Genomic DNA, 14,903 nt, shown 5'->3' with positions numbered 1-14,903 from the left:
ATTTGTGAAAATTAAGGATCACGCCCTTTTGCAAAGGGAGATAATTAGGAATTTATGAAAATTTTCGAGAAATTTTCAAAAATCTTCTTCTCATGAACCATAAGACCAGGAAAGCTGAAATTTGTGTGGAAGCATCATCTGGTAGTGTAAATTCTAATTTGTGAAAATCATGACCCCCGGGGGTAGGGTGGGGCCACAATGGGGGGTCGAAGTTTTACATAGGAATATACAGAGTAAATCTTTGAAAATCTTCTTCTCATGAACCATAAGACCAGGAAAGCTGAAACTTGTGTGGAAGCATCCTCAGGTAGTGTAAATTCTAATTTGTGAAAATCATGACCCCCGAGGGTAGGGTGGGGCCACAATGGGGGGTCGAAATTTAACATACGAATATATAGGGTAAATCTTTAAAAATCTTCTTCTCATGAACCAATATAAGACCAGGAAAGCTGAAACTTGTGTGGAAGCATCCTCAGGTAGTGTAAATTCTAATTTGTGAAAATCATGACCCTCGATGGTAGGGTGGGGCCACAATGGGGGGTCAAAGTTTTACATAGGAATATATAGAGTAAATCTTTAAAAATCTTCTTCTCCTGAACCATAAGACCAGGAAAGCTGACACTTGTGTGGAAGCATCCTCAGGTAGTGTAAATTCTAATTTGTGAAAATCATGACCCCCGGGGGTAGGGTGGGGCCACAATTGGGGGTCGAAATTTAACATAGGAATATATAGAGTAAATCTTTAAAAATCTTCTTCTCATGAACCATAAGACCAGGAAAGCTGAAACTTGTGTGGAAGCATCCTCAGGTAGTGTAAATTCACAGTTGTGAAAATCATGACCCCCGGGGTAGGGTTGGGCCACAATGGGGTGTCGAAGTTTAACATAGGAATATATAAAGTAAATCTTTAAAAATCTTCCTTTCCGAAACTAATCAGCCAGGAAAGCTGAAACTTGTGTGGAAGCATCCTCAGGTAGTGTAAATTCATAGTTGTGAAATTCATGATCCCCAGGGGTAGGGTGGGGCCACAATGAGGTGTCGAAGTTTTATTACATAGGAATATATAGAGTAAATCTTTAAAAATCTTCTTCTCAGAAACTAATCAGCCAGGAAAGCTGACACTTGTGTGGAAGCATCCTCAGGTAGTGTAGATTCAAAGTTGTGAAAATCATGACCCCCGGGGTAGGGTTGGGCCACAATGGGGTGTCGAAGTTTAACATAGGAATATATAAAGTAAATCTTTAAAAATCTTCCTTTCCGAAACTAATCAGCCAGGAAAGCTGAAACTTGTGTGGAAGCATCCTCAGGTAGTGTAAATTCATAGTTGTGAAATCCATGATCCCCAGGGGTAGGGTGGGGCCACAATGAGGTGTCGAAGTTTTATTACATAGGAATATATAGAGTAAATCTTTAAAAATCTTCTTCTCAGAAACTAATCAGCCAGGAAAGCTGACACTTGTGTGGAAGCATCCTCAGGTAGTGTAGATTCAAAGTTGTGAAAATCATGACCCCCGGGGGTAGGGTGGGGCCACAATTGGGGGATCGAAGTTTTACATAGGAATATATAGAGTAAATCTTTAAAAATCTTTTTCTCAGAAACTAATCAGCCAGTAAAGCTGACACTTGTGTGGAAGCATCATCAGGTAGTGTAGATTCAAAGTTGTGAAAATCATGACCCCCGGGGGTAGGGTGGGGCCACAATGGAAGGTCAAAGTTTTACATAGGAATATATATGGTAAATCTTTAAAAATCTTCTTTTCAGAAACTAATCAGCTAGGAAAGCTTAAAGTTGTGTGGAAGCGTCCTCAGGTAGTGTAAATTCAAAGTTGTGAAAATCATGATCCCCAGGGGTAGGGTGGGGCCACATTGGGGGTTCAAAGTTTAACAAAATAATATATATGGTAAATCTTTAAAAATCTTCTTCTCAGAAACTAATCAGCCAGATGATTCTTTATAATTGTTAAGACTTTGGCCCCAGGACAATTCTTTGGCCTCACAAGAAGGTTCAGAGTTTATGTACGTTTATATCCCATATATAAACAATTGTTAAGGATATTTTTGAGAACTGCAATACTCAACATATGATATGACTATAAAATCGTCCTGTTAGAAAAGGGACTAATGATTATAAACATAAGAATATCCAGGGGGAAATGGATTTTATTTATACGGGATCTACATGTATTATTGTACATTGTCCAGATAGTTTGTATTATGACTCCATTAAGCTGATTTTATCATACCTATTGTTCCTCAGGTGAGCGATGTGCCCCATGGGCCTCTTGTTTATTATTTGTCATAGAGACTACAGGCCACTTTGGATGGAAGCGTCTACCTTGGCCGAACAAAATGATATAAGGGTCAAAGGTCAAAGTCATTTGAAAATCTGTTAATTAATGAGTTTTTAGATCTCTTTTGTTTAGGATGGTACAGAAGAACTTTTCAGGGATGTGGTAGGAATTCTTGAGATATTTCAAAATATAACCCTTCAACTCCCATCTTAAAACAATTATAGAGTTATTGCCCCTATTGTACAAAAAGCTTGTTATCGCTATTTCTTATAAACCATTAGAGATAGAAACTTGAAACTTTTACTAATGTATTCAGTACTCTTAAAGGGTTCCTCAGTTTATATAACCGAAAGGGCCTGAGTGCCCCTTTAAGCAGTTATTGCCCTTGAAAGTTTCTTAAAATTGTTAAAAACACTTACAACTTTTGAACCTTACATCGTAGGGTCATCAAACCTCTTTAAACTAAATGTTGACCTTTACTAGTCAATGTGACATAAAGGTCAAAAGTCAAGGTCAAACCAAAAAAAATCCCATATTTAAGTTTTTGATTTTTTTTATAAAGTTACGCAAAGAAAATGTTTTATTAATTATATTGCAACAAAACATAAAAAATAATGAGGTGGAAAGATCTCTAATTGTTCGAGAACAATTAGTCTACTAGTTTTTTACTTAATTTGACTTTCAGTAAAAACAAGATCAAGGTAAAATATTGAACTATAGTACACCTCAGTGTATTGTTATTTTGTTTAAAGTTTGAAGTCAATAAAAATTTTTTACTAATTGACCTTGAAATAAAAATATTAGGTCAAGGTCAAACATTTTGGTAGGTTCCAGCTACGTTATATACCATTTCTATGATACAAGTTTAAAGCCTGTATGTTCAAGGAAGCTTGTGTTATAGTCAGGACAATATTTTTCAGAATACGCTTGACCTTGAAGGACAAAATTGGTCAAGGTGTCATGCACTTCTTCTCCATACCTTCTATTTATGATCCAAGTTTTAAGTCTTCATGTCTAAAAGTATTTAAGTTACGGCCCAGACAAAGTTGGATAAAAATATAGGAACTAGAGCAAAGCTAAATGCAAAGCAACAAGAAGGTCTTCCGTAAATGTCAAAAGTGAAGCTAGAAGTTCCTGTAAGAAGCAAAGTTCTTAAACTAATAACAAGAGTAACTAAAACAAAAAGATACAAAAAGAACTTACGACTTACGACCAAATCAATGAATGCTAATTAATCCCCAACTAATCAATGTTTTATTCTAATGGCTGTAGTCTAAGAATATAATCATGGAAAATAAAATAGTTGTAAATAAATGGTTTTATATAATTTTTTTTTATTAAAGACCATTCTATGAGACTGAAAATTTTTACGACTTTGTCGTAAGTTCTTTTGTAAAACGCAGTCCAGACCTGTAAACCTGTAAATTCAAATATGTATTCGTGTTGGTGTGTTAGTCTGAGTTTGAATGAGTGTATTTTGATAGTATAACCTTTAAAACTCAGGCATAAACACTTTAGAGTTGACCCCGCAGGTCTTCGTTGTACAGATGAATAATTGCAGCTGTAAAATGCTGTTTGTTATTTACATGTAACCTGCCACTATAATACACACTTCCCATCTGTAGTCTCTGCATTTGTATTTCCGTTTTCTAAAATATCAAGGCTGACATTTTACAAATCGACAATGTAAAGTCTACAAGTTTGTCAAATTTTGACATGACCATGTATGGAAACAATGATGTCACTGATAGAAAAGGCTAGCTGCAGGTAAGCCATGCTGTAATTGCCGGAATGGGGACAGAATAAATAAAACAAGAGGCCCATGGGCCACATCGCTCACCTGAGGAACAATAGGTATGATAAAATCAGCTCAATGGAGTCATAATACAAACTATCTGGACAATATACAATAATTCATGTAAATCCTGTATAAATAAAATCCATTTTCCCCTGGATATTCTTATGTTTATAATCATTAGTCCCTTTTCTAACAGGATGATTTTATAGTCATATCATGTGTTGAGCATTGCAGTTCTCAAAAAGATCCCTAACAATAGTTTATATATGGGATATAAACGTACAGTAAACTCTCAACCTTCTCGTGAGGCCAAAGAATTGTCCTGGGGCCAAAGTCTTAACAATTATAAAGAATCATTTGGTTGATTAGTTTCTGAGAAGATTTTTAAAGATTTACCCTATAAATTCCTTTGTTAAACTTTGACCCCCCCCCCCATTGTGGCCCCACCCTACCCCTGGGGATCATTATTTTCACAACTTTGAATCTACACTACCTGAGGATGCTTTCACACAAGTTCCAGCTTTCCTGGCTGATTAGTTTCTGAGAAGAAGATTTTTAAAGATGACTCTGTTTATTCCTATGTAAAACATCGACCTCCCATTGTGGCCCAAACCTATCCCCAGGGGTCATGCTTTTCACAAATTTGAATCTACACTAACTGAGGATGCTTCCACACAAGTTTTAGCTTTCCTGGCTAATTAGTTTCTGAGAAGAAGATTTTTAAAGATTTACTATATATAATCATATGTTTAACTTCAATCCCCCATTGTGGCCCCAACCTACCCCCAGGGGTCATGATTTTTACAACTTTGAATCTTCACTACCTGAGGATGCTTCCACACAAGTTCCAGCTTTGCCTTCGAATTAGTTACTGAGAAGAAGATTTTTAAAGATTTACTGTATATATTCCTATGTTAAACTTCGATCCCCCATTGTGGCCCAACCCTACCCCCGGGGGTCATGATTTTTACAACTTTGAATTTACACTACCTGAGGATGCATCCACACAAGTGTCAGCTTTCCTGGCTGATTAGTTTCTGAGAAGAAGATTTTTAAAGATTAACTGTGTATATTCCTATGTAAAATGTCGATCTCCCATTGTGGCCCAAACCTACCCCCGGGGGTCATGATTTTCACAAATTTGAATCTTCACTACATAAGGATGCATCCACACAAGTGTCAGCTTTCCTGGCCAATTAGTTTCTGAGAAGAAGATTTTTAAAGATTTACTTTTTATATTCATATGTTAAACTTCGACCCTCCATTGTGGCCCCACCCTATCCCCAGGGGTCATGATTTTCACATCTTTGAATCTACTCTACCTGAGGATGCTTCCACACAAGTTTCAGCTTTCCTGGCCGATTAGTTTCTGAGAAGAGGATTTCTAAAGATTTACTCTATATATTCATTTGTTAAACTTCGACCCCCCATTGTGGCCCCATTCTCAGGTGAGCTAAAAAGGTTAAGTTTACAATTCAATAAGTTGGTTTCTGGAAGAACAGATTTTGAAAATTTTCGTAATAAATATTGACAATTTTTTTACTTTTTAAAGCGCTAAGCATAGCTCAGCCCTTTATGGTCGTTAGACTTCAACTTCCGGTGCATCGAATAACCGCCCCCTCTAAGCAAAAGTATACATCATTTAAACTGGTTAGGGAACCAGTTTCAGGGGTTTATGCACATAACTGCACGGGCTATTGTGAATCTAATTTACGGGTTATTGTGAAATTAATGTACGGGGCTTACATACATCATTGCAGGGACTGTCATGCAGTGATGAGGAAATATAGTGCGTATACAGAAGCTGAAATGCTATATACATATATCTGTTATATACATACAGAAGCTGGGTTAGCGCTTTTCAGTACTATCAGTACTTTGATTTAATCTTAGCTTTTAAGATCTGTGTACAAACATAGAATTGTTAGCAAATCTCTGTATCTTGCTTATAATTCGAAGCAAACACTCAAAAATGGTTAGTAAATAGAAATTGTTAACAATTAAACACAAGAAACATGCACTACATGTATAACAAATAAAGAACACAATTTATTTTTTCGAAATGAATCATATATATATACATGTATATACCTACATATTTCCGTAAGCGATATCAAACTCTATTTAAACTGAATAAACTAGAGAAAATGCCGAGCATCTCAACAAAAACCTATTGCATTAATCTACCATTACGCAAAAAATAATGCCGAATTACCGATAGAATGAATTGTATTTCAGTACTCCTACATCAGATTTTGCTTGATTTGCGCAGGTAAACAGTTAACGTAACTGTTTGATTTACCGAAGTCCCTGTTTGATTTGATACGTAAAAATCACGAAATACAGACGACAGTTTCCAGGTTACAAAGCATAAATAATGAAAACGAAACGAAAATCAGAACAAGCTAACATCAACGTCATGTGTGAAAACTGTCAACGCATTGAAATATTTAGCCTCAATTTACTTCACAAAATCGGCACCAATATATTTTTCATGTTTCAAAAATTTCCCTTCATACGCGAACTGTTGCACAACAAGCAAATTCATCATAGTCAGATCGACCCTTTTTCGTATAATGTCATGGCTGCTTTCAACAAAGAACCTCGTTTTAGAAGTATGGAATACGAGTCTTGGTAAAATGGGTAAGCAAAACCGGGCCGTGGCAAAATAAAAGCCGGGGCAGATCGGCAATCGTCAATTCCAAATACGCATTATTTTGCAGCAATAATTACAGCAAATACAAATATACTGGTCCATCAAATATCCTGAAATTTTAATGAGATTGGCAGATTAATAACTGCTTATCTTTTGTTTTGCCCAGGCCAAGTTTTGTCTACCCATTTTACCGGATGCCGAATCCGAGGCTATTAAACTGATTGAAATACGCCTTTCCTTTATTATTATTTTCGTAATAACTCAGATTTGAAACAGAATTAGACCTTTATTTTTGCAATTTATATTTTCCTTCCCATAAGGATAATTTATGCTAAACTACGTTGAATTGGAATCACTAGTTCTTGAGAAGAAGATTTTTAAAAATGCACCCCCCTTTTTCTACATTTTCAAGGTTTTCTCCGCTTTGAATACAGATCGGACTTTTATTTCTGCAATTTATATTCGCCCTCCCATAAGGATGCTTTGTGCCAAATTTGGTTGAAATTGGATAAGCGGTTTTAGAGAAGAAGTTCAAAATGTAAAAAGTTTACAGACGGACAGACAGACGGACAGACGGACGGACGGACGGACGGACGACAGACAAAAAGTGATCAGAATAGCTCACTTGAGCTTTCAGCTCAGGTGAGCTAACAAGAAGCCCAATGGGCCACATCGCTCACCTGAGCAACACTGGCTTGATATGGCTTGATATGGGCGTTCAAAGGATATTTTGCCATATGGCCCCTTGGTAGATTCACCAAAAATGAATATCCGAATTTTACACTTATTTTTGCACATCCTTAATCTTTGACATAGTTACCTTTATGGAATACCATTTTTACTAAAAATAAGATCATTTGCAATATAAATAACTAAATTTTCAGTTTGGGTACACGGTTAACTTCCAGTTCCCTTTATTTTAGCCCCCCCCCCCCTTCCAATCATTTTATAAAACGATTAAAATATATGAGAGCATAAAGGTACATTTTCTCCCTCCACTACTAACTGTACTTTATTTTTAAAAAATCCTATATGTGAAAGAAGAAAAGTGTACCTCAATGCACCAGTATGAATGCACTCAGTTCCTCAAATTAACATTTAATTGGCCTTCTCCATTATAAATGATTGTCCTTTACCAGGCATGAAATCATTTCGTATGACGTTTCATATCCTTACTCACTTGACTGATGAATAAACTTAACTGAAAAAATGTTGTCATACAGTACCGATCAGACACAACCTAACTCCAGAGTAAACCCCAACAAAACCCTGGGTTTACTTTTGGTTTACTCTGGGTTTACTTTTAGAAAATTTGGGTGCACTCAGGGTTTACTTTGGGTGTACTTGGGATTTACTTGGAAATTGGTTTTTTGGTCAACTGTACGCACTGAAGTGTGAAACAGACCCATAATTTATCTTACAATCCTAACTGCCTGTAATTCCTGCCCCTTGTGTATTCCGAATACACAGTTAGTGTCTGTTTTCCAGGGTGTACTTCTGATCGGAGTTTACTCTCTGTGTCCACTCTGGGTTTACTTTGGGTCCACTCAAGTAAGCCAGAAGTAAACCTAGAGTAAAACCAGAAAAAAATCCAGGGTTTATTAATAGTTGGGTTTTTCTTTCTGTTAGGTTGGGTCTGATCGGTACTGTATATCAGACATGATTTCAAAGAAAGAAAAAAAGCTGGGGGTCCAGGGGGCCGAAGGGCCCCAGCCAAATATGGCTATTTTATCATTTAAAACCCCTGGAGAACTGAATTTTAGAAGCACATATTTGAATTTTAAATGGTTAAAATCAACATGAAAATGTCTACTTATAGTCCTTCTTTGCAGAAATAAATTACAACAAAAAAACACTCACTGAAGTTCTTTAAAATTTTTTAATGTTTTGACAATGTCCCAGTCTTACTTTTTTGGCTACTCATGATTGGATAAAGTCAACTGGAAGACAATTATTCAACCAATGAACAACCAGAACACATACAAATATAGGAAGTTTTAAGAAGATATTAAAACTCAAATCAATTACGAAAAAAAATCCGGATTACTATTAAAAAGCAGATTCGAAAAATTGGAGCGGAAATTATAAATCCGGATAGCGGATTTCCGCTTTAAAGTGGAAAAATATCATGTCTGGTATATGTTAAAGAGCTATAATTCAAATCAATGTATTGGCAGGCATGTCGTAGAGATTGTACCGAATAACATGTACCAAGAGAATGAATAGTATTTAATAATATGTTGTTATAGGGCATCAGTTTTTGCGCAGGTACATGTAAACAATCAGCCGTTTGATTTACCGGTCTAACGTTACACGTACATAAAATTTAAATTCTAGAATAAAGACGATTAAGTCAAAATAAAAAGAAACTAAACATGCTAAACGGAAAATCAAAACAAGCTAAAACCACCGTCACAAATGAAAATGTCAACGCATTGAAATATTTAACCACAATTTACTTCACATAAACCGCTCAAATATATTTTGGATGTTTCAAATATTCCCTTCGCACGTAAACAGTTGCACAACAAGCAAATTCATCTCTGTTCAAGATGGCTGCTTCTAACATAGACTGGTCCTCTAAACTGGTTTTCGATATATGAAATATCGAGCCCTTAGTTAAACTGATTGACCCCCATTCTCTCTGTCTTATTAGTATTTTCGTAAATTACTCAAATTTGAAACAGATCTAGAATTAGCCCTTAATTTTTGCAATTTAAATTTCCCTTCCCATAAGGATTCATTTATGCTAAATTACATTGAATTTGACTCAGTAGTTCTTGAGAAGAAGATTTTTAAAAATGCACCTCCCTTTTTCTACAGTTTTGAGGTTTTCTCTGCTTTGAATAAAGATTGGACTTTCATTTCAGCAATTTATGTTCGTCTTCCCATAAAGATGCTTTTTACCAAACTTGGTTGAAATTGGCCAAGCAGTTTTAGTTCAAAATGTAAAAAGTTAACAGACAGACGGACGACGGACAAAATGTGATCAGAATAGCTCACTTGAGCTAAAAATATTAGGTAGGCCTATAATCATATTATCTATGATTAACAACGTTATAATTTTCTTAAGAAGTATTATTTTTTCGGAAAAATAAATCATGAGCTTAGTGTACATTTTATCAAGAGTATGTATGAAAGCAGGGATGTATAGACTGTTATATAAACATGTATGTCTCTGATGTAAGATGCCAATGAGAAATTTGATCGGCTTCAGATATCTTCTTAGAACTAGAAAAAATTAAATAAAATGACTTTGTTTGACTATACATGTATATAGATGTACACGCATTTTTATTAGGGTACATGCAACAAATTGTTAAAGTTTAGAGCTCGGCAGTATAAAGAAAATATCTCCAAAAGCCTCCTTATCACTACCACAAAGTTGGGCAAGAACCCCCCCCCCCCCCCCCCCGCGAAAAATTACACAAGGTCGGCCAGCTGGTCAATTAAAAAACTGTGTTGCAAAGTTATCAATAAGAAAAACAAACTATGTAAAGACATTGGTTTTGAGATCTTGATTAATAAGGGACATTAGAAGTGACCACGCCCCTTTTTCCCCCCCCCCAAAAAAAATTCCAAAGATAAAGTTAACTGTCGTGAAATTAAAATGTGTATAAATTATTTTTAAAAGTGTTTCATTTTACATTGTCCGCAATAAAAAGGGAAATAAGCTTATAATGCAGGTGAAAACTTTGTCATTTTTTGGCAAAATATTGCATATAGGGTACACCTAGTGAATTTTCCCGCAGCAAGGCAGTTGCCATATAAGGTCATGTCAAAATACGACAAACTTGTACACTTTACATTTTTCAATTTGTAACATGTTAGATGTGCTATTGCTGAGCCTGAAGATACAAATGCAGAAACCAGATTGAAAGTGTGCAAAGTTGAAGGTTTAATTAACTAATAAAAACAATAAAGCTGCAAAATGTGCATCATAGGAACTGAGTCAAATCTTACCTGTGTTTATGTCAGAGTTTTATAGGTTACACAATCAGAATAACACACTTTTATTCTCAGACTCACACACCAACATGATTGCATATTCGGATTTACTAGTTTATATGTCTGGATTTTTTAACATGATTACCCTCCATATGTGTATGCTTATTTTAGATCCATGGGTATCAGATGTACAGTTTACAGACAGATGGATGGACAGACAGATGGACAAATGGATTGACAGACAAACAAACAGACCGACAGACAGATGGACACTGTACAAAAAGTGAACTGCTCAGGTGAGCTAAAAGCACTGTTGTAAATTCCATAGACAAAATACCACTGATCACATAAAACTCAATTTTGTTTTCAGTGGTGCCTTCAATATTCAACAGCAATACATTTCAGTAACTTAAGCTTCTATGTGGTATAAATCACCAAGGTATTGAACATTGTTATACTTTCATGTTAAATACTGAAATCTGATTGGTTAAGACGCAGTTAATAATATTTTCTATTACCCTCAGCGTTAGCAACGCACTTAGCAACGGGTAACATTAAAAAATGTTACATTCGCGAAAATTATGCGCGTACGGTTCGCTGTAGAATTCACGTTATTCCTATATAAAAGCAGTAAAATGTTCTTAAAAATTAAGACATTCAGTATAACAAAATAAATAGTGCCTGTTTGGGAAGATAACAGTTGATATTGACACCCCTCGAAAACCATTGTCAACCTCCGCTTCGCGTCGGTTGACAATGGTTTTCTCGGGGTGTCAATTTTAAGTTAAAGTTCAAATGTATGTGTACCTTGTAGGCAAAACTCCACTGGTGTAGTGTGACTGCAAGTAGTTTAATTGGACCAATGCCTTTTCCACTCCGACTCCCCGTAATACAGCGAATTCTACAGATAGAGATACAAGATATTGTGCAAAAAGCTCTCTATCTTGCTTATGATTCAAATCATTCGACACTCAGATACGAATATACTCTGTCCTGAGTTTTTGCTTCTACCACCTTTTGCTTGATATTTCTTAAATACCTTTGTGCTCAACCTACGTTCATCCATTAATTTGAGAAATGTCAAGATTATGTTTTGAAACGCCCCCCTACCACTTCAGACTTCAATTAACACAACCGCAAAAGAAAGTCTATGGGGATTTTGCATTGCAGCTGCCTAAAATAGCCAAGGTGTTAACGTTAAAAACTTGTGCAAGGTATTCCTAGTGAGTTCCAAATGGTGAAAACATGTGAACGTTTCCCATTAAAAATCTCCATAAGAAAGATTTCGTTTCTGTGAATTTTTATGAGTGAAAAATGATAATGTGTCAATGAAGATATCTTGGATATTTTCCCTTTTATCTATTTCAACAGTATTTCTTTTACAGGTATGTGTATTTTTACTAATAATCTTCAAAAAGTGATGGAAGCAAAGACTCAAGACAGACTATAGTAAATAGAATACTGAAAACAATTAAAACAGAGGGAAAATGCACTGAAACAAAGAAAGAGCACAATTTATTTTCAAAAATGAATCACATATATACCTACATATTTCTATCACCAAAAATAATCTCAGTTTAGACTGAAAATGCTGAGCATCTTAACAATACACATTACTACTACATTAAATAAGTGAACCATTACGCAGAGTTTACACTGAATAATTAAAAATTAAAAATAGAATGAGTATTGTTTTTACAGCCTAGTTACTAAGTTAATCTTGTACCAGACTTTGCTCATTTTGCAAAAATACTGTAAATTCCTTATTAAATGTGAGGAATTAATATCCGCGTGAAATTGCGAGAAGCAGTTATCGCTCATTTAAAAATCTCGCTTTTAATTTTCAGACACTTTTGAGCTGTATAAAATTCTAACAAACATTAATGGTCGCAATTTTATATTCTCGCGATTTGAGGCAAAACAGCAAAGTCGTGGAATTAAGTACTCGCGTATAATAAGGAATTTACAGTAAGCAATCAGCTGTCTGTTTTACCAAAATCTGTTTGATTTCATTTAAAATTCCAAAATAGAGGCGATAGTTCTTGATGTTACGCATATTTAATAAAAATGGAACAAAAATCAAAACAAGCTCAAACCACCATCACAAGTAAAAATGACAATTCATTGAAATATTTAACCTCAATTTACTTCACAAAATCACCACCAATATCTTTTGCATGTTTCAAAGATTCCTTTGCTCGTAAACTGTTGCACAACAAACAAATTCATCTCTGTCAGATTAACCCATTTATTATGCATTCAATATGGCTGCTTCAAACAAAGAACCTTGTATTATATAATATATAAGAATATTGAAAAAGATGATGGGTCGGTTATTTTTGATCAAATGAAAATATTAAAAGAAACTAAATCGTTTTCAATATGAACACTTGTATAAGAAAAGAGAAATTATAAATGAAGAAAGTTTCCATGAAAAGTTAAAAAAAAATTAAGTGTCCTAAACTTACACGCTATGATTTGCGTCAATTTTGAATAAAGGGGAAAATGTATGTGTTTGATTACTAATAAAAGTTACCTTTATTCTGTTAATTATAATGCTCAATTCGATCACGTAACAAATATATCAAATATTAAACAATAAAAAATATTTATTTTCCTGCCAGGAAAGTAATGCCTCCTCGTGAATATCAATATATCACGTGATATCGACAGCTAAATTTAGCCTATCATACCAAAACTGGTGAAGGGTCAACATCTTCATAATTGTGATAGTTTCACAAAGGAAAGGATATTTTCAGTAAAGCATAAATTTGTCCAATATACGAGTACAAACAAAAGAAAAAAATACAAGCCTGTGAGTAGATATGAATACTTCCTTTAAAAAAATGACGTAGACCTGTGTTTTTCCCCTATGTGTTATTTATAGATCCTATAAGTGTTAATGCAGAAGTAAGGGTATCGTGAATGGCAAGCGTATTTTACTCATTATACATGTATGTATTTCAAATTAACAACTGTTAAGCATAATAAAAATCAAGTTGGATATTTAATTAGGCAAACAATAACGACCACCTAGTTCTCCGCGGACATGCGCAATGAGGTCGCTTTGCTCTTCCTTCATCAATATTCATGAAAAGGTATATTTTCCTGGCAGGAAAATAAACAATTAAAAATCTATATCTTTGTAACGAGATGGAATTCACCCTTGTAATTTACAGATTAAGGATAACTTTTATAAGTAGACAAACACATGCGTTTTCACTGTCATTCAAAATTGACGCAAATTATAGCTTGTATAGCTTTAATAGAGAAGAGTCAAATACCCTTGAAGGTCCTTTAACTGATATAGAAATTCTGAATTTCCTTAAGAAAATAAAAAAATGACAAAAGTCCTGGCCCTGATGGTTTTACAAGTGAGTTCTTTAAATTCTTCTGGAGAGACTTAGGAATATTTATCACAAGAGCAATAAACCACTCTTTTCAAATAGGAAACTTTTCAGAAATAAATAAACTAGGTGTAATTACATGCATTCCCAAATCTGGAAAACCTAAACAATTTCTGAAAAATTGGCGTCCCATTACCTTACTGAATGTTATTTACAAGCTAGCTTCAGGAAGCTTAGCTGAACACATGAAAACTGTTCTAGATAAATTGATAAATAATGATCAGACTGGATTTTTTAAGGGAATTTAAGATTTATTGGGGAAAATATAAGACTTATATATGACCTTATGTATTATACAGAGCATTACAATATACCCGGCCTTTTAATGTTAATTGATTTCGAAAAGGCTTTTGACACCATCTCATGGAGTTTTATCTCAAAAACACTAGACTATTTTAATTTTGGACCCTCCTTCAAAAATTGGATAAAACCATTTTATAATGGAATTAAGGCATGTGTGATTCAAAATTGTATAATTTCAGAATACTTTTATCCAGAAAGGGGCTGTAGACAAGGTGACCCAATATCTCCATATCTCTTTCTTCTCTGCGCTGAGATTTTAGGAATATTAATAAGAAATGAAAAAGACATCAAAGGTATAAATATTGATGGGGAAGAATACAAAATATCTCAATATGCAGACAACACATCAATTATAATGGATGGTACACCACAATCATATGATGGCATTCTTAGGGTTTTAGACTTTTTCGTACAAGTATCATGGTTAAAAATAAATTTTACAAATTAAAACAAAAATGGTTTGGATTGGTAGCAAAACATTTTCAAAGGATGTATTTCAT

General features: G+C 34.7%; 1 protein-coding gene across 6 annotated transcripts in view; it reads right to left on the bottom strand.

Annotated features, from left to right (window-relative positions):
* LOC128158169 (plexin-B-like) overlaps positions 1-14,903 on the bottom strand; it is a 342,553-nt gene that overhangs the window by 133,443 nt on the left and 194,207 nt on the right. For all 6 annotated transcript variants that reach the window (XM_052820921.1, XM_052820923.1, XM_052820920.1 and 3 more), the window contains one exon: positions 11,501-11,594. In XM_052820921.1, coding sequence (XP_052676881.1) covers positions 11,501-11,594 — 94 coding nt within the window. The remainder of the gene's footprint in view (positions 1-11,500; positions 11,595-14,903) is intronic.

The sequence above is a fragment of the Crassostrea angulata genome, chromosome 8 (assembly GCF_025612915.1).
Source record: "Crassostrea angulata isolate pt1a10 chromosome 8, ASM2561291v2, whole genome shotgun sequence".
NCBI lineage: Eukaryota > Metazoa > Mollusca > Bivalvia > Ostreida > Ostreidae > Magallana > Magallana angulata.
This window is presented reverse-complemented; position numbering and strand designations above follow the sequence as displayed.